The 19,683-nt window shown below is 44.7% G+C and overlaps 1 protein-coding gene across 3 annotated transcripts in view; it reads left to right on the forward strand.

Annotated features, from left to right (window-relative positions):
* stim1b (stromal interaction molecule 1b) overlaps window positions 1-19,683 on the forward strand; it is a 152,378-nt gene that overhangs the window by 64,330 nt on the left and 68,365 nt on the right. For all 3 annotated transcript variants that reach the window (XM_087988490.1, XM_087988491.1, XM_087988492.1), the window contains exon 3: window positions 17,250-17,364. In XM_087988490.1, coding sequence (XP_087844616.1) covers window positions 17,250-17,364 — 115 coding nt within the window. The remainder of the gene's footprint in view (window positions 1-17,249; window positions 17,365-19,683) is intronic.

A 19,683-nucleotide genomic window follows, 5' to 3' on the forward strand; every position in this document is an offset into this window, starting at 1 on the left:
AGGTCCACTAGCTTGATGATACTGTCCTTGCTGATGAAGTTGGTGGTGTTTGGTGTATGTGTCTCTGGGTCTTCTAATAGTGTAGTCAGTGTTTCCTTGGCCAGGTTGATGTTGATGGATATGAACAGGGTTGTTACATCAAAGGAGACTGTTATTTTGTCCTCTTCTATCTTAGTGTCTTTGGTCTTCAGGAGTTCTTGAGTAGAGTGGATGGAGTGGTGTGAGTCTTCTACTGAGTGTTTTAGTCTTTGGTGTAGCTCCTTGGCCAGTCTGTAAGTTGGTGTTCCAGGTAGCAAGACTATGGGGGGGGGGGGGGGGGTTCTGGTTTGTGAATTTTGGGTAATCTGTAGAAGTGTGGTGTGTTGGATTTGTTTGGTTTCATTTTTTGGAAGTTGGTCTTATTTCTCCAGATTGCTGAAGTTTTTTGAGTAGGGCTGTGATTCGGTTCTCTAGCTGTGGGGTTGGGTCTATCGTCACTTATTGGTAAGTGTTGGTACTTGCAAGCAGTGCGTTCGCTTGCTCAATGTAAACTCTTTGGTTTAAACTTACTGTCAAGCGTCCTTTGTCTGCAGGTAGGATAACAATGTTTTTATTTTAAGTCTTTCCTTTCTTGCGTACTGAGTGCGTTTCCTTCCTTTTTCCTGCTTAATGTTGGTGCGACTGTCTGAGTGAAAACGAACCTTCCAGCTCAGTGAGCAAACCATGTCCAGAACATTATCAAATTTAAAGATAAAAACATATAAAGTAACAAGGATAAATGCTAAACCAGAGATTAGGTTAGATTCAGATTAGATTCTACACAATATGGAAACAGGCCCTCCAGTCCAACAAGTCAATACCAACCTGCTGAAGAGTAACCTACCCAGACCCTATACTTCTGACTAATGCACCGAACAGGCAAAAGTGAGGATAGCAGATGCTGGAGATTAAAGTCGAGAGTGTGGTGCTGGAAAAGCACAGCAGGTCAGGCAGCATCCATTCCTGATGAAGGACTTTTGCCCGAAATGTTAATTTTCCTGCTCCTCAGGTGCTGCCTGACCTGTGTTTTTCCAGCACCATACTCTTCACTCTAATGCACCTAACACTCAGGGCAATTTAGCATGGCCAGTTCGCCTGACCTGCACATCTTTGGATTGTGGGAGAAACCGGAGCGCCCGGAGGAAACCCACGCAGACACGGGGAGACTGTGCAATATCCACACAGACTGTCGCCCGAGGTGGGAATCAAACCCGGGTCCCTGGCGCTATGAGGCAGCAGTGCTAACCACTGAGCCACCGTGCAGCACCATGGTGGATTGACCAGTTTTGAAAACTAACTAATGATGACTAAAAAAAAGGAGAAAATAAACATGACAAATAAGTTTGCAAGTAATGTCAAGGTAGACAGTAAGAACTTCTTTCAATATATACAGAGGAAGAGAGAGGCCAAGGTGAACAAAGGCTCCTTAGAGAATGATGCTGGGAAGGTAATAATGGGGAAGCAAGAAAGTGGCAGAGGAGTTGCATAGATGCTTCACATTGGTCTTCACAGCAGAAGATACTAAACGCTTCCAAACTTGCAAAATAGTCAAGGGGCAAAAGGAGAAGCGGATATACATGCAATAACTGTCATTAGAGAAAATGTGCTGGTGAAACTAATGGCGATAAAGCCAGATCGGTTCCCCTAGACCTGATGGGATGCACCCTAGATATTACAAGAAATAGCCACAGAGACAGTGGATGGACTGGTAGTAATTTCCCAGGGGTCCTTCGATTTTGGAAAAGTCCCAGAGGATTAGATAACTGCCAGTGTAACACCTATATTTCCAAAGGAACAGAGGCAAAACAAAAGGTAACATTTGGCCAGATAGCTTAACATCTGTTATTGGGACTTTATAATAAAGGATGCAATAGCAGAGGATTTGGAAATGCATACAAGGGTCAGAGTCAGCATGACTTCATGAAAGGGAAACCATGCCTGACAGGCTCACTAGAAATCTATGAGGAGGTAACAATCAGATAGAGAAAATGGAAACACTGGATGTGGTATATTTGGATTTTCAGAACACTTCCGATAAGGTATCACAGGTTAGCTACTTAATCCAATAGGAGCTTAGGGTGTCGGTGCAGTATATTAATATAGATAGAGGATTGGATTACTCATTCATGACTGAGGGTTTGTGATGAGAGGAGTCCTTTTCAGGATGGTAAGCTGTAACCTTACTGATTGTAATGTGTTCATCAGCCAGGTGGACCTCAGAGAATCTGAGTTCCCTGATTGGAGCTGTTAATCTGGTTCAATCAGGGAGCTCTGGCTAACAGATACAAACAGGGGGGTCAGGAGTTCTGTTCACCCTGAGAGCTAGCTCTGAGGGAGCTGGAGTAATGTCAAGGACTCTGCACGTGTAAATAAAGGGGGACTTGGGATAGCAGCCACAGGGACCAGTGCTGGGGCCACAATTATTTACAATATTTATTAATGACTTGCATGAAGAAAGTGAATATGCTGTTGTCAGGTTTGCAGATGACTCAAAAACAGGTTGCAAGGCAAGTGTGAGGATTACACAAAGAGTTTGCACAGGGATCTAGACAGGCTAAGTGAGGTCGGCAAAATCCTGGCAGATGGAATATGATGTGAGGGTTATAAGAGGTAGGATTTATAATCATCTAGAAACTTGATTAGAGATAGTCAAGAGTTTTGTGAAGGGTACGTCGTGCCTTACAAACCTCCTTGAATTCTTTGAGAAGGTGACCAAACAGGTGGATGAGGGTAAAGCAGTTGATGTGGTGTACATGGATTTCAGTAATGCGTTTTTTTTAAGATTAAATTTTTTTTTAGATTCCATACAGTGGCCCTTCGGCCCAACAAGTCCACACTGACCCTCCGAAGAGTAACCCATCCAGACCCATTTCCCTCAGACTAAAACACCTAACCTATGGGCAATTTAGCATGGCCAATTCACCTAACCTGGACTGTGGGAGGAAACTGGAGCACCCAGTGGAAACCCACGCAAACACTGGGGAATGTGCAAATTCCACACAGACAGTTGCCCAAGGCTGGAATTGAACCTGGGTCACTGGTGCTATGAGGCAGCAGTGCTAACCACTGAGCCACCGTGCTGCCCCCTGTTATTGAGATTCTTCATTGGAACCCACCACACATCTGCAAAGTTGTTTTACACTTTGTAAGTTTTGGGTCTGAGCATCTTTTTGTTCCCCGTGATTGATGTTTGGTTGGTTGGGAGACCCCCGGGGCCAGGCCGGATATGCCTTGGTTACTACAGGAAGTGAGGGAAGAGATTGCTGTGCCTTTGGTGATGATCTTTGTACCCTCACTGTCCACTGGAGTAGTGCCAGATGATGGGGGGATGGCAAACGTTATTCCCTTTTTCAAGAAAGGGAATAGGGATAACCTTGGGAATTACAGACCAGTCAGTCTTATGTTTGTGGTGGGCAAATGATTGGAGAGGATTCTGAGAGACAAGATTTATGATTACTTATAAGAACATAGTTTGATTTGAGATAGTCAGCATGGCTTTGTGAGGGGCAGGTCATGCCTCTCAAACTTTATTGAATTCTTTGATGATGTGATGAGACAGGTTGTTGAAGGTAGAGCAGTGGATGTGGTGTACGTGATTTTAGCAAGGCGTTTGATAAGGTTCTCCAGGGTAGGCTCATTCAGAAAGTAAGGAGGCATGGAATACAGGAAAACCTGTCTCTCTGGATACAGACAGAAGGTGGCGGTAGATGGAAAGTATTCAGCCTGGAGCTTGGTCACCAGTGGTGTTTCAGGGGGGATCTGTTCTGGGACCTCTGCTCTTTGTGATTTTTATAAATGACTTGAATGATGAAATGTAAGAGCAGGTTAGTACGTTTGCTGATGACACGGAGGTTGGTGGATTTGTGGATAGTGTGGAGGGCTGTTGTAGGTTGCAACAGGACATTGACAGGATGCAGAGCTAGGCTGAGAAGTGGCAGATAGAGTTCAACCTGGAAAAGTGTGAAGTTAGTTACTTTGGAAGGTTGAATTTGAATGCAGATTAGAGTTAAAGGTAGGATTCTTGGTAATGTGGAGGAACAAAGGGATCTTGGGTCCATGTCCATAGATCCCCCAAAGTTGCATCCAGGTTGATAGGATTGTCAAGAAGGCATATGGTATGTTGGCTTTCATTAGTAGGGGGATTGAATTTAAGAGCCATCAGGTTATGCTGCAGCTCTGTAGAGGCCTGGTTAGACCACACTTGGAATATTGTATTCAGTTCTGGTTGCCTCACTATAGGAAGGATATGGAAGCTTCAGAGAGGGTGCAGAGGAGATTTACCAGGATGCTGCCTGGACTGGAGGGCATGTCTTATGAAGAAAGGTTGAGGGAGCCAGGGCTTTTGTCACTGGAGCGAAGAAGGATGAGAGGTGACTTGATAGAGGTGTACACGATGATGAGAGGTGTAAATAGAGTGGATAGCCAGAGACTTTTTTCCCAGGGCAGAAATTTCTATCACAAGGGTGCATCATTTTAAGGTGACTGGAGGAAGGTTTAGGGGTTAGAGATAGGTTCTTTAACAGAGTGGTGGGTGTGTGGAATGCACTGCCAGCGGTGGTAGGAAAGTCAGAGGCATTAGGGGCATTTAAGTGATTCTTGGATAGGCACATGAAAGAAAGGCTTCTTGTAGGTTAGCCTGATCTTAGAGTAGGATAAAAGGCCGGCACAATATTGAGGGCCGAAGGGCCTGTATTGTGCTGTACTGTTCTATGTTCAATGAAGCCCCAAACAGGTTTCATCTTGCCTCCTTCTGTGGCAATTAATTGAAATGTAGGATGGGCACAAGGCCAGAATGAGAGAGCTGCAGAGGTCTTACCTGGAGAAAGGTACAGAAATAAAGAGGGAATGTGGCTCGAGAGGCATTTGAAAGATCAGATTAGCCACGGTCAGACTGAATGGCAGAGCAGCTTGCAAGGGCCACGGAGATACGTTTTACCATGGAGACATTGCTGATCCAGATGACAGTGTGTTTCAATAAGTCCATGGTTGATAGAGGATGTTAGTGAGGGCAGGGGAACTTTGAATGAATTCAAGTTCAGGGGGGAAGGAGACCAACCTGGAGAACGTTGAAGTGGTTGAGTTGAGACAACAAAGGCGTGATTGTTACATGCATATGGAAATAAAGAGCAACAAAAGCAGGTCAGATGCTGGGAATTCTGAGACAAGTGACTAACTCTTCATCATAAGATGTCAGTTATCTACAAGACACAAGTCAGGAGTGTGATGCAGTCCTCTCTACTTTGTAAAGATCACTTTTATTTATGGAATATGACCCAAAAATGGGGAGAGCTATTGCTTTAAACCAAGGAAACTGTCTAAGGAGATATTTGCAGTTTTACTAATAACTTACAAAACACGTTGTGAGTTGCAAATACAAAGTAGCCTTCAAGCATAGGGAGTGTTCCAGACAAAATGTCAATTTTGACCTGGATACAATCTTTTACTTGGTTTTTCAATTGGCCTCAGTTATTGTGGCTCAGAAGGGCTCAGCATATTTACAAATATTTGATTTGCTCCTGGGCTAGTGACTACTGCTTTCTGTCTGGACAGTACAATGGAAAAATCCAGCCTGTGAAGAGAAAGTTTCCATCTCTCGCTCGCGCCCTTTCTCTCTCTCTCTCTCTCTCGTTCTCTTGCTGTCTCGCTTTGATTAGATTAGATTACTTACAGTGTGGAAACAGGCCCTTTGGCCCAACAAGTCCACACCAACCCACCGAACCACAACCCACCCAGACCCATTTCCCCTACATTTACCCCTTCGCCTAACACTACGGGCAATTTCCCATGGCCAATTCACCTAACCTGCACATTTTTGGTTTGTGGGAGGAAACCGGAGCACCCGGAGGAAACCCACGCAGACACGGGGAGAATGTGCAAACTCCACACAGACAGTCGCCTGAGGCGGGAATTGAACCCGGGTCTCTGGCACTGTGAGGCAGCAGTACTAACCACTGTGCCACCCACGCGCTCTCAGGCGCCCTCTTGCTCTCTGTCTCTCTCTGTTTTTCTCTCCCTTCCTTCTATGTGGAGAAATGACAGAAAATTCCAGTAGCTATCTACTCTCCCTTGCCTTTCTCCATAAGATGATTTCCCTATGCATAGAGAGAGACTGAAATGGCAGATCCCCAAACCCTGAATGAAAGACTGAGAATCAGCGTACTCACAACTTGGTGTCATCAGTAAAGAATCAAAATGAGGCAAAGAAAACCAAAAGCGGGCAGCTCAATGATGTCAGTGATCCAGACTGGTGCCAGAACTGTGCTTCTCAGACTTTATTTGCCTTCCCCGCCCCCCACAAAATATTTGTATCAAGTCTTAACTGTTTGTATGTGTGTGGGAATTTTAAGAAAGGAGTAGAATTTAAGTAAGAAGATTATAGTGTAGCAGTTTAGCGTGTCTACTTGTTGTCATCGATTTAAAAACAAATTGTTTTCTTGCAAATGGAATAGTGGGGCTGGATTTGCAGCACACAAGCCCTGAGAGTTAGAATAATTGGAATCCAAAATCAGCTGAGAAGCTCGACATCATCCAAAGCATTCCTCTTGATTGGAACCACATTCACTCTCTCCACGGTTGATGCTCATTAACAGCCGTGTGTTCCATCTACGGAATACATTGCAGCAACTACTCACCGAAGCTTCTCCATCAGGATCATCCAGACTGTGACATTTACCAGAGAGGGGGACAAGGGCAGCAGGGACACTGCCTTCGCATGACTCTCTCATTTTCTCCACACCAACACCATGAGTCCTAACCCCACCCCCAGTGCCAAACACCTCACCTCCACCCTTTTTACTTCTTGAACTTTTTCTGGATCCTTGGACTTAAGCTTCAAAAACATGAGTTCTGCTTGAGTAATAAGATCGGTATTGCTTGCAATTCATTCGAGCACAGTGGTGAAATGAGAAATTCTCACTGGGTATGGGGAAGAGTACGTCTATCACTGTGTAACAATGGGGTAAAGGGACAGGTCTGTCCCTGTATAACACTGGGGTACAGTACTGGTGGGGACAGGTCTGTCACTGTATAACACTGGGGTACAGTACTGGTGGGGACAGGTCTGTCACTGTATAACACTGGGGTACAGTACTGGTGGGGACAGGTCTGTCACTGTATAACACTGGGGTACAGTACTGGTGGGGACAGGTCTGTCCCTGCAAAACACTGGGGTACAGTACTGATGGGGACAGGTCTGTCACTGTATAACACTGGGGTACAGTACTGGTGGGGACAGGTCTGTCACTGTATAACACTGGGGTACAGTCCTGGTTGGGACAGGTCTGTCACTGTATAACACTGGTGGGAAGGAAACTGCAGGGGATGGGCACAGTTGAAATGTGGAGCTTATTCAAGGACCAGCTACTGCGTGTCCTTGGTAAGTATGTACCGGTCAGGCAGGGAGGAAGTGGTCAAGTGAGTGAGCTGTGGTTTACAAAAGATGTTGAATCTCTTGTCAAGAGGATGGAGAAGATTTATGTTAGGACGAGATGTGATGGCTCAGTTAGGGCTCTTGAGAGTTACAGGTTAGCCAGGAAGGACCTAAAGAGAGAGCTAAGGAGAGCCAGGAGGGGAATGTGAGAAATTGTTGGTGGATAGGATCAAGGAAAGCCCTAAGGCTTTCTGTAGGTATATCAGGAATCAAAGAATGACTAGAGTAAGATTAGGGCAGATCAAGCATTGTAGTGGGAAGTTGTGCATGAGTCAGAGGAAATAGGGATAATGCTAAATGAATACTTTTCGTCAGTGTTCGCACTAGATAAAAATAATGTTGTCAAGAATACTGAGATACAGGCTACTAGACTAGATAGGATTGAGGTGTGTAGGAGAAGGTGTTAACAATTCTGAAAATAGCTAAGTTCCCTGGGCCAGATGGGTTTTATCCCAGGATTCTCTGGGAAGCCAGGGAGAAGATTGCCGAGCCTTTGGCTTTGATCATTATGTCATCATTGTCCACAGGAATAGTACCAGAAGACTGGAGGGTAGCAAATGTTGCAGAGGAGTAGAGACAACCCTGGTAATTATAGACCAGTGAGTTTTACTTTGGTTGTTGGTAAAGTGTTGGAAAGGGTTATAAGAGGTAGGATTTATAATCATCCGGAGAGGAATATGTTGATTAGGGATAGTCAACATGGTTTTGTGAAGGGTAGATCGTGCCTCACAAACCTTATTGGGTTCTTTGAGAAGGTGACCAAACAGGTGGATGAGGGTAAAGCGGTTGATGTGGTGTATATGGATTTCAGTAAGGCATTCAATAAGGTTCCCCGTGGTAGGCTATTGCACAAAATATGAAGGCATGGGATTGAGGGTGATTTAGCGGTTTGGATCAGAAATTGGCTAGCTGAAAGAAGACAGAGGGTGGTGGCTGATGGGAAATATTCATCCTGATGTTCAGTTACTGGTGGTGTACCGCAAGGATTGTTTTGGGTCCACTGTTGTTTGTCATTTTTATAAATGACCGAGATGAGGGCGTAGAAGGGTGGGTTAGTAAATTTGCGGATGACACTAAGGTCGGTGGAGTTGTGGACAGTGCTGAAGGATGTTGTAGGTTATAGAGAGACATAGATAAGCTGCAGAGCAGGGCTGAGAGGTGGCAAATGGAGTTTAATGCGGAAAAGTGTGAGGTGATTCACTTTGGAAGGAGCAACAGGAATGCAGAGTACTGGGCTAATGGTAAGATTCTTGGTAGTGTGGATGAGCAGAGAGATCTTGGTGTCCATGTACATAGATCCCTGAAAGTTACCACCCAGGTTGATAGGTTTGGTAAGAAGGCATACAGGTTAACTTTTATTAATAGAGGGATTGAGTTTCGGAGCCACGAGGTCATGCTGCAGCTGCACAAAACTCTGATGCAGCCGCATTTGGAGGATTGCATATAATTCTGGTCACCATATGATAGGAAGGATGTGGAAGCTTTGGAAAGGGTTCAGAGGTGATTTACTAGGTTGCCTGGTATGGAGGGAAGGTCTCATGAGGAAAGGCTGAGGGAATTGAGGCTGTTTTTATGAGAGAGAAGAAGGTTGAGAGCTGACTTAATTGAGACATATTAGATAATGTTAGATAGGGTGGACAGTGAGAGCCGTTTTCCTCGGATGGTGATGGCTAGCACGAGGGGCCCTAGCTTTAATTGAGGAACGATAGATATAGGACAGATGTTAAAGATAGTTTCTTTACTCAGAGTAGTAGGGGCGTGGAATGCACTGCCTGCAACATTAGTAGACTCACCAACTTTAAGGGCATTTAAATGGTCATTGGATAAACCTATGGATGACAATGGAATAGTGTAGGATAGATAGGCTTCAGATTGGCTCAGATTGGAGTCAAGTTAGGTAAATGGGAAGTACAACGAGATCGAGGTGTTCTTGTACATCAGTCAATGAAAGCAAGCATGAAGGTACAGCAGGGAGTGAAGAAAGCTAATAGCATGCTGGCCTTCATAACAAGAGGAAATGTGTGTAGGAGCGAAGAAGTCCTTCTGCAGCTGTACAGGGCCCTGGGGTGAGACCACACCTGGAGTACTGTGCGCAGTTTTGGTCTCCAAATTTGAGGAAGGACATTCTGGCTATTGAGGGAGTGCAGCGGTCAATTCCTGGAATGGCGGGGCTATCATATGTTGAAAGATTGGAGCGACTGGGCTTGTATACACTTGAGTTTAGAAGACTGAGAGGGGATCTGATTGAAACATCTAAGATTATTAAAGGATTGGACACTCTGGAGGCAAGAAGCATGTTTCCGCTGATGGATGAGTCCAGAACCAGAGGACGCAGTTTAAAAATAAGGAGCAGGCCATTTAGAACAGAGTTGAGGAGAAACCTCTTCACCCAGAGAGTGGTGGGTATATGGAATGCTTTGCCCCAGAAGGTAGTGGAGGCCAAGTCTCTGGATACTTTCAAGAAAGAGATGGATAGAGCTCTTAGAGATAATGGAATCAAGGGTTACAGGGATAAGGCTGGAACAGGATACTGATTGTGGATGATCATAATGAATGGTGGTGCTGGCTCGAAGGGCCAAATGGCCTACTCCTGCACCTATTGTCTATTGGTTTCACAGCTCAGCGCAGCATTGAGGGCCAAAGGGCCTGTATGTGCTGTAATGTTTTGTGGTGTTCAGGACTGGTGGGGTCACTCCAAGTGAAATCTAATACCGAGATATACTTAGTTCAGAGTCAAAATATGGGGGTGTTACATTCAGCCAGTTATCTGTTGAGTTCTGTAGATTTCAAGCTTGTTTCTGACGTGGATTAAACAGTGAATAATTCTGAGATGAAATAAGGTAATTTTAAATGACGCACAATGAAACATTTATTGCCTGAAGTGATGCTTTTCCTCTTGTTTACTGATTCCAAAATACTTGTTAACAATGCAGTTTTTAAGCATGAGTCCTCTGTTTCTATAGAAACTCCAAGTAATTTTCTCCCATTTTACAGCATGTTTTAACCTTGCACATTGACAGTAACATGCAACACAGGCTGCCGGGCAGACCCCGTACAGATCCTTCACTGAAGGCTTAGTTGTGTTGTCTTGTATGTGATCACAATAATCTTGGCCCTCTCATTGCCACAGCCATCATTTGGATCTTTCTCTGTCTCTCTCTGTCTCTGTGTGTGTGTCTTTCTTTCTATCTATCTATCTATCTATCCATCTATCCATCTATCTATCTCTCCCTCCCTTCCTCCCTCCCAGGGCAAGACCACTTTGTTTGTGTCGTGGAGATGGCCCAATTATTTAACAGAAGGTTGATCAAATCTGACAGTGTTAAAGCAGAGAACAATTTATTTTGTTAATAGCCAAGTGCATTAACATTTAAAAGCCTAGGAAGAACTGTCACAGAGTCAAAGGCTGCAGACTTCCTTCTGTTGCTACAAGTGTCTGTGCTTCCTGTAAATCTCTAAAGGCTCTTGTCCCATCCCATAAGAAATAGAAACGGGAGTAGATCATTCAGCCCCTCGAGCCTGCTCTGCCATTCCGTAGGATCATGGTTGATCCTGCATTCCTCACATTCGTTTTCTTGCCCTTTTTCCGTAATGCTTGATTCCCTGACTGATCAAGCATCTATCTGTTTCAGCCTCTAATATACATGAGGACTCTGCCTCACCACTCTGTGGCACAGAGTTCCAAAGACAATAATTAGTGTCCCTCATCCTCTGTCCAGAACTAGAGGGCATGGGTTTAGGGTGAGAGGGGAAAGATATAAAAGAGACCTAAGGGGCAATGTTTTCCCGCAGAGGGTGGTACGTGTATGGAATGAGCTGCCAGAGGAAGTGGTGGAGGCTGGTACAATTACAACATTTAAGAGGCATTTGGATGGGTATATGAATAGGAAGGCAGCATCCAGGGAACAGGAGAATCGACGTTTCGGGCATAAGCCCTTCTTCAGGAAGGGCTTATGCCCGAAACGTCGATTCTCCTGTTCCCTGGATGCTGCCTGACCTGCTGCGCTTTTCCAGCAACACATTTTCAGCTCTGATCTCCAGCATCTGCAGACCTCACTTTCTCCTCATATGAATAGGAAGGGTTTGGAGGGATATGGGCCGGGTGCTGGCAGGTGGGACTAGATTGGGTTGGGATATCTGGTCAGCATGGTTGAGTTGGACTGTCGGGTCTGTGTCTGTGCTGTATATCTCTATGACTCTCTGACTCTGTGCCAGAAAAGGGAAAGGAACAAAAAGGGAGATAGTGGGCTTGTGGGATTGTGTGACGGAGATACACACTGTTCTCTGCATCAAAGAGCAAGAGTCAGACAGCCTGCTTTGCGCTCGGATCTGGGATAGCTGCTGGGGCGAGGGGAACTGCAATGGGAAGAAAGAGGATTGTTTACAGAAGTAGTGAGGTTCTGATTCAGTTTATCAGGACTTTGATAAGGAAGCATCTGGAATATGGTGCAGACTTCTGATCACCTGACTGAAGGATGAATGTAAGTGTTAGAAGCAGCTCAGAGAAGTGTTGCTACTCTGGTCCCTGCAATGAGAGAGGGTTGCACCAACTCAGCCTGAATCCAGTGGAGCTTAGAAGAGGGAGTTGATTGAAACGTACACGCTCCTGAGGGGTTCGGACGGAGTGGGTATGGAGAGGCTGTTTCCTGTTGTGGGAGAATCGTGAACTAGGGGTTGCTTTAAAAATAAGGGGCGGCTTATTTAAAATGGAGATGAGATTTTGTTTCTCTGAGATCATAAGTTTTTGAAAGCATGGTGGCAGCTGACCGTGTGATTACTTCTAAGGTAGAGGGAGATAGATTCTTAATAATCAAGTGGTTGAAACGTTTTGGGAACAGGCAGAAATGATGTAAAGACCATATCTTTTTGTTCTTCTATAAACGTAGAAATACAAAAAAACATAGAAAATAAGAGCAGGGGTAGGCCATTTAGCCCTTCCAGCCTGTTCCACCATCCACTGACCATTCAGCTCAGTATCATACTTTCTCAGAGAGTCACACAGCACGGAATCAAACCCTTTGGTCCAACTTGTCCATGCCGACCAAGTTTTACAAACTAAACTAGTCCCACTTGCCTGTGTTAGAGTCATAGAGATGTACAGCATGGAAACAGACCCTTCGGTCCAACCCGTCCATGCCGACCAGATATCCCAACCCAATCTAGTCCCACCTGCCAGCACCTGGCCCATATCCCTCCAAACCCTTCCTATTCATATACCCATCTAAATGTCTCTTAAATGTCACAATTGTACCAGCCTCCACCACTTCCTCTGGCAGCTCATTCCATACACGTACCACCCTCTGTGTGAAAATGTTGCCCCTTAGGTCTCTTTTATATCTTTCCCCTCTCACCCTAAATCTATGCCCTCTAGTTCTGGACTCCCCGATCCCAGGGAAAAGACTTTGTCTGTTTACCCTATTCATGTCCCTCATAATTTTGTAAACCTCCATAAGGTCACCCCTCAGCCTCTGACGCTCCAGGGAAAACAGTGCCAGCCTGTTCAGCCTCTCCCTATAGCTCAAATCCTCCAACCTTGGCAACATCCTTGTGAATCTTTTCTGAACCCTTTCAAGTTTCACAACATCTTTCCAATAGGAAGGAGACCAGAATTGCACGCAATATTCCAACAGTGGCCTAACCAATGTCCTGTACAGCTGCAACATGACCTCCCAACTGCTGTACTCGATACTCTGACCAATAAAAGAAAGCATACCAAACGCCGCCTTCACTATCCTATCTACCTACGACTCCACTTTCAAGGAGCTATGAACCTGCACTCCAAGGTCTCTTTGTTCAGCAACACTCCCTAGGACCTTACCATTAAGTGTATATGCTGAAAATGTGTTGCTGGAAAAGCGCAGCAGGTCAGGCAGCATCCAGGGAACAGGAGAATCGACGTTTCGGGCATAAGCCCTTCTTCAGGAAGCCCTTCTTCGGGCTTATGCCCGAAACGTCGATTCTCCTGTTCCCTGGATGCTGCCTGACCTGCTGCGCTTTTCCAGCAACACATTTTCAGCTCTGATCTCCAGCATCTGCAGACCTCACTTTCTCCATTAAGTGTATATGTCCTGCTAAGATTTGCTTTTCCAAAATGCAGCACCTCGCATTTATCTGAATTAAACTCCATCTGTCACTTCTCAGCCCATTGGCCCATCTGGTCCAGATCCTGTTGTAATCTGAGGTAACCTTCTTCGCTGTCCACTACACCTCCAATTTTGGTGTCATCTGCAAACTTACTAACTGTACCTCTTACGCTCACATCCAAATCTTATCCGTCTCATCGTTTCCTATTCATGTGCCTGTTCAAAAGTCTTTTTAATGTTGTAATTGTATCTGCGCCTACCACTTCCTCTGGCAGTTCATTCCACATGTGAACCATCCTCTGTTTGAAAATGTTGCCCCTCAGGTCCCTTTTAAATCTTTCTTCACTCACCGTAAAATTATGCCCCTCCAATGCCCTGGGGATACGACTTTTGCCTTCATCTTATCGATGACGCTCATGATTTTATAAATCTCTATAAGGTCAGCTCTCAACCTCCTACACTCTGGTGAAAAAGTCTCAGCCTATTCAGCCTCTCCTTATAACTCGAACCCTCCAGTCCTGGTAACATCTTGGTAAATTGTTTCAGAACTCTCTCCAATTTAACAATATCCTTCCTGCAGTAGGGTAACCAGAACTGTACACAGTACTCCGGAAGATGCCTCACCAATGTCCTGTACAACCTCAACGTGACATCCCAACAACTATACCCAATGTCTGAGCAATGAAGGCCAGTGTGCTAAATGCCTTCTTAACCATCCTGTCTACCTGTGATGCAACTTCCAGAGAATTATGTACTGAACCCCTAGCTCTCTCTGTTCAACAGCACTACCCAAGGCCTTGCCATTAATTATATAAGCCCTGCCCCTATCTGTTTTATCAAAATGCAGCACCTCACATTTATCCAAGTTAAGCTCTATCCATCACTCCTCAGCCCATTGACCCAATTAATCAAGATCCCTTTGTAATCTTTGATGACCTTCTTCACTGTCGACTATATGACCAATTTTGGTGTCATCTGCAAACTTATTAACTATATCGCCTAAATTCTTATCCATATTGTTAGTTTGATAAACGAAAGTGGACCCAGCATTGATCCCTGTGGAATACAGCTGGTCACAGGCCTCCAGTAGGTAGATAGGAAAAACTACCTCCACCACGACTCTGTTCGATATCTTTAGCTCATGGACTATGTCTGACTCCTTGAAAATGTTCAATATTTTGGCCTCGTGTGTTTTCTGTGGCAGAGAATCCCATAGACTCCCAGTGCTCTGATCAGCAGGAAAATCATCCCTACAAACTCTACGGACAGGAACTTTTCTCTCTGCTTGTGTGTGTGTGTGTGTGTGTATAGGCGCATTTTATAAGGAGTTTAGAGTCTTAACTAATAGTTATTTGTCGATCATTCATAATTGTTTTTCCATTGCTCGAATTTATTTATTGCATCTATTTAGTTGTAAGAAGTAATTAATGCTTGTTCAGAACAGAAACCTGCGTTCCTTCAACCTGGGTATGAAGGTCAGGTAAATTGGGAATTCTGCGCACTTCCTAAAATCTTTACCTTTTGTGATGCCCCTGGGAATCCCCTCTGGGGATTGATTTTCAGCGTGCTACTTCAGTGAGGCATAACTTCAAGAGGTAATCAGACTAGCCATGGTCTAACTGCATGGTGGAACAGAGTTATGGTGCTGAGTGACCCAGTCATGCTCCATCTGATCATTTCAATCCCTGGTTTATTGGTTAGGTCCTTGACTTGCATTCAGTTAAGTTAGAAGACAGTTGATCAATTTCCAAAGCATTGGCTTTGGTTATGACTGTGGGAAGAGGAATGTATGGGTAATCGATCCACTGCATTCCATGAGTCGCACCAGCAGTATAATTGTTTGGTTTCAGTCACCACAATGACAAATGATATGCCATCTGGAATCAGAGACTTTCACAAGGCTTCTTTAATGAACTGCAATTTTTAAAAATTATAACACAAACTTATTCTTTAAAAAAATGGCAAACACTGTTTAATATCTCAGGTACTCTCCAGAATTAGAGCTGTGCCCCCCCCAATCCTCTCACTCACATATCAACAAAAAGACAAACATTAAAAAGAGGAAAAACGTCTCGCTTGGCCAAAAGTCTGAAAACAGTAGCTAGAATTTGATGACGTCCCATAGTTTGCTAGGTTTCTGATTGATGAAGTTGAAATGCTGACGATGGTAGCCTGATGGAATTCAGGCTGAGTCCCAGTCTTTGGGAAGTGGCTGCAGTTCAGCTTTTCAGAGTTAACCAAATAATCAGCAATACTGATATTTGGAAGTATTGTCAGGTTTCCAGAATTCCTATTGAGGATGAGAGGGAGACTTTTTTTTTCTAGATTAGATTACTTACAGTGTGGAAACAGGCCCTTCGGCCCAACAAGTCCACACCGACCCGCCGAAGCGCACCCAGACCCATTCCCCTACATTTGCCCCTGCACCTAACACTACGGGCAATTTAACATGGCCAATTCACCTAACCTGCACATTTTTGGACTGTGGGAGGAAAGCGGAGCACCTGGAGGAAACCCACGCAGACACGGGGAGAATGTGCAAACTCCACACAGTTAGCCTGAGGCGGGAATTGAGCCCGACTTGCAGCTCCTGGGGATTCTTCCCTATGGTTACACTGGTCTTTGAAACGGAAAACTGGTGCGTTGGCGCAGAGGACCTCAATGTTTTTCAAAGCTTTTATTTTCACCAATTAAATGCCATTAACTCCATTTTTAATGTCCCAGAAGTCTCTCTTGTCCTTCACTCCAAAGGGTAAACGACAGCACACACATATTGTTGATTTAATTTCCAATAAAAAACATGGGAGCCCTTTCTCAATCCAGAAACTATCCAAACAGTTCCATATCTTCCAGTTTGCAAATGGTCTATAAAACATTAGGTACTCCCAATAGCATTACGGTTAGGAATGTCTTGCATCTGTTTTTGTCTCTGGTGTTCTTGTAAAATTCCCTGCTATTATAAATTGTATTTGACTGAAGCCTGGAATTAAGCTTCAAACACATTCATCCTGGCCACAGGGTTATGTCAGCAAGCTGGTTTCAGAGTTGCTTAGCTTGATGGATAATGATTGGAAAGTCTGACAGATCTGTGCTGTTCCTTAGCTTGTATTGTATGCTGAGGTACGACTGACTCTGAACGACTTGGAAAACCTTTGAGGGGCTGTTGACTCCTGTCATTTATTGTGAAATGTAATAGATCCTTCAGCATCAGTATGCTGTAGAGGAAGTTGTTGGGGATCGGTGGTGAGAGAGATTCTGAAATCTCACTCTACGTTTTGACTGTATGTCCATCCAGCTAATTCCAAAGCAGTCGACGAGGATGGCTTTATTGATTTTCGGTTGTGGGACAGTACAATCAACTGCTTTAATGTTTCATCATTGAGCTGATTAGTTCTCTCAGTGAGGTCAGGCATTGGTGAATACAGTCACAAGACCATTCTCTGACACACATACCTTGATGTGGAGTTGTCACTGTTGGGACTAGGGTGGGCAAAGTCAGAAATCACATGACACCAGGTTATAGTCTAACAGGTTTATTTGAAATCGGTAGCTTTCAGAGCGCCTGACAAAGGGCTACGCTCCGAAAGCTTGTGATTTCAAACTAACCTGTTGGACTACAACCTGGTGTCGTGTGACTGTTGCCAGTTATCTTGGGCAAGTAACTCTGCTGCCTTGTCCATTGTTAATGCGTCTATTTGTTCTTTTTTTTAATTTGGTAGTTTCTGCGAGAAGATCTCAACTACCAAGATGCAGCAGCAAAGCACAGCACGTTTCACGGAGGCGACAAACTGATCAGCGTGGAGGACCTGTGGAAATCATGGAAAAGTTCAGAAGGTAAATGCAGACACTGCAGCTACTGCTGGAGAGTTCTGACTGCCGGGCTCTGGTCAACACTCAGCAACTTGATGTGCCAATATCCTGCTTAGGGATTTGGCAGCATCTCAGGTGTGGGCACAGACACGTGCAGAGCATCCTTAGCATCACTGCATTGTCCATTCCACCACTGACGTTACATCAGCATACACGTCGCAACCAAAGATGTACAGAATCCCCACATTATCACACAGAACACTCCAGGGTCAGATATGTACCGAATCCTCTCACCATAGGGCCAGATACATTATCTCACTGCACTCCCTGGGGTCAGTGACATCTAGAATCCCCACATTATCACATTGCACTCCCTGGAGTCAGTGACATATAGAATCCCCACATTATCACACTGCATTCCCTGAAGTCAGTTACATATAGAATCCCCACATTATCGCACTGCACTCCCTGGAGTCAATGACATATAGAATCCTCACATTATCACACTGCACTCCCTGGAGTCAATGACATATAGAATCCCCACATTATCACACTGCACTCCCTGGAGTCAGTGACATATAAAATCCCCACATTATCACACTGTGCTCCCTGGAGTCAGTTACATATAGAATCCCCACATTATCACACTGCACTCCTTGGGGTCAGTTACATATAGAATCCCCACATAATCACACTGCACTCCCTGGAGTCAATGACATATAGAATCCCCACATTATCACACTGCACTCCCTGGAGTCAGTTACATATAGAATCCCCACATAATCACACTGCACTCCCTGGAGTCAATGACATATAGAATCCCCACATTATCACACTGCACTCCCTGGAGTCAGTTACATATAGAATCCCCATATTATCACACTGCGCACCCTGGGGTCAGTTACATATGGAATCCCCACATTATCACACTGCAAACCTTGGGGTCAGTGACATATATAATCCCCACATTATCACACTGCACTCCTTGGGATTAGTTACATATAGCATCTCCATATTATCACTCTGCACTCCCTGGAGTCAGTTATATATAGAATCCCCACATTATCACACTGTGCTCCCTGGAGTCAGTTACATATAGAATCCCCACATTATCACACCACACTCGTTGGGGTCAGTTACATATAGAATCCCCACATTATCACACTGCACACCTTGGGGTCAGTGACACATATATTCCCCATATTATCAAACTGCGCTCCCTGGGGTCAGTTACATATGGAATCCCCACATTATCACACCGCACACCTTGGGGTCAGTTACATGTATAATCCCCACAATATCACACTGCACTCCATGGGGTTAGTTACATATAGCATCTCCATATTATCACACTGCACTCCCTACAATCAGTTACATATAGAATCCCCACATTATCACACTGCACTCCCTGGAGTCAATGACATATAGAACCCCACATTACCACACCGCACTCCCTGGAGTTACTTACATATAGAATCCCCATATTATCACACTGCATTCTTTGGGGTCAGTGACATATAGAATCCCCATATTATCACACTGCACTCCTTGGGGTCAGTGACATATAGAATCCCCACATTATCACACTGCACTCCTTGGGGTCAGTGACATATAGAATCCCCACATTATCACACCGCACACCTTGGGGTCAGTGACACATATATTCCCCATATTATCAAACTGCGCTCCCTGGGGTCAGTTACATATGGAATCCCCACATTATCACACCGCACACCTTGGGGTCAGTTACATGTATAATCCCCACAATATCACACTGCACTCCATGGGGTTAGTTACATATAGCATCTCCATATTATCACACTGCACTCCCTACAATCAGTTACATATAGAATCCCCACATTATCACACTGCATTCCCTGGAGTCAATGACATATAGAACCCCACATTACCACACCGCACTCCCTGGAGTTACTTACATATAGAATCCCCATATTATCACACTGCATTCTTTGGGGTCAGTGTCATATAGAATCCCCATATTATCACACTGCACTCCTTGGGGTCAGTGACATATAGAATCCTCACATTATCACACTGCACTCCCTGGGGTCAGTGACATATAGAATCCCCACATTATCACACTGCACTCCTTGGGGTCAGTGACCTATAGAATCCCCACATTATCGCACTGCACTCCCCGGAGTCAATGACATATAGAATTCCCACATTATCACACTGCACTCCCTGGAGTCAGTGACATAGAGAATCCCCACATTATCACACCGCACTCCTTGGGGTCAGTAACATATAGAATCCCCACATTATCACATCGCACTCCCTGGAGTCAGTGACATATAGAATCCCTACATTATCACACTGCAC

This window comes from Chiloscyllium plagiosum, unplaced genomic scaffold (genome assembly GCF_037043375.1).
Source record: "Chiloscyllium plagiosum isolate Xiang-an unplaced genomic scaffold, Cpla_swu_hap1 HiC_scaffold_6, whole genome shotgun sequence".
Lineage (NCBI taxonomy): Eukaryota > Metazoa > Chordata > Chondrichthyes > Orectolobiformes > Hemiscylliidae > Chiloscyllium > Chiloscyllium plagiosum.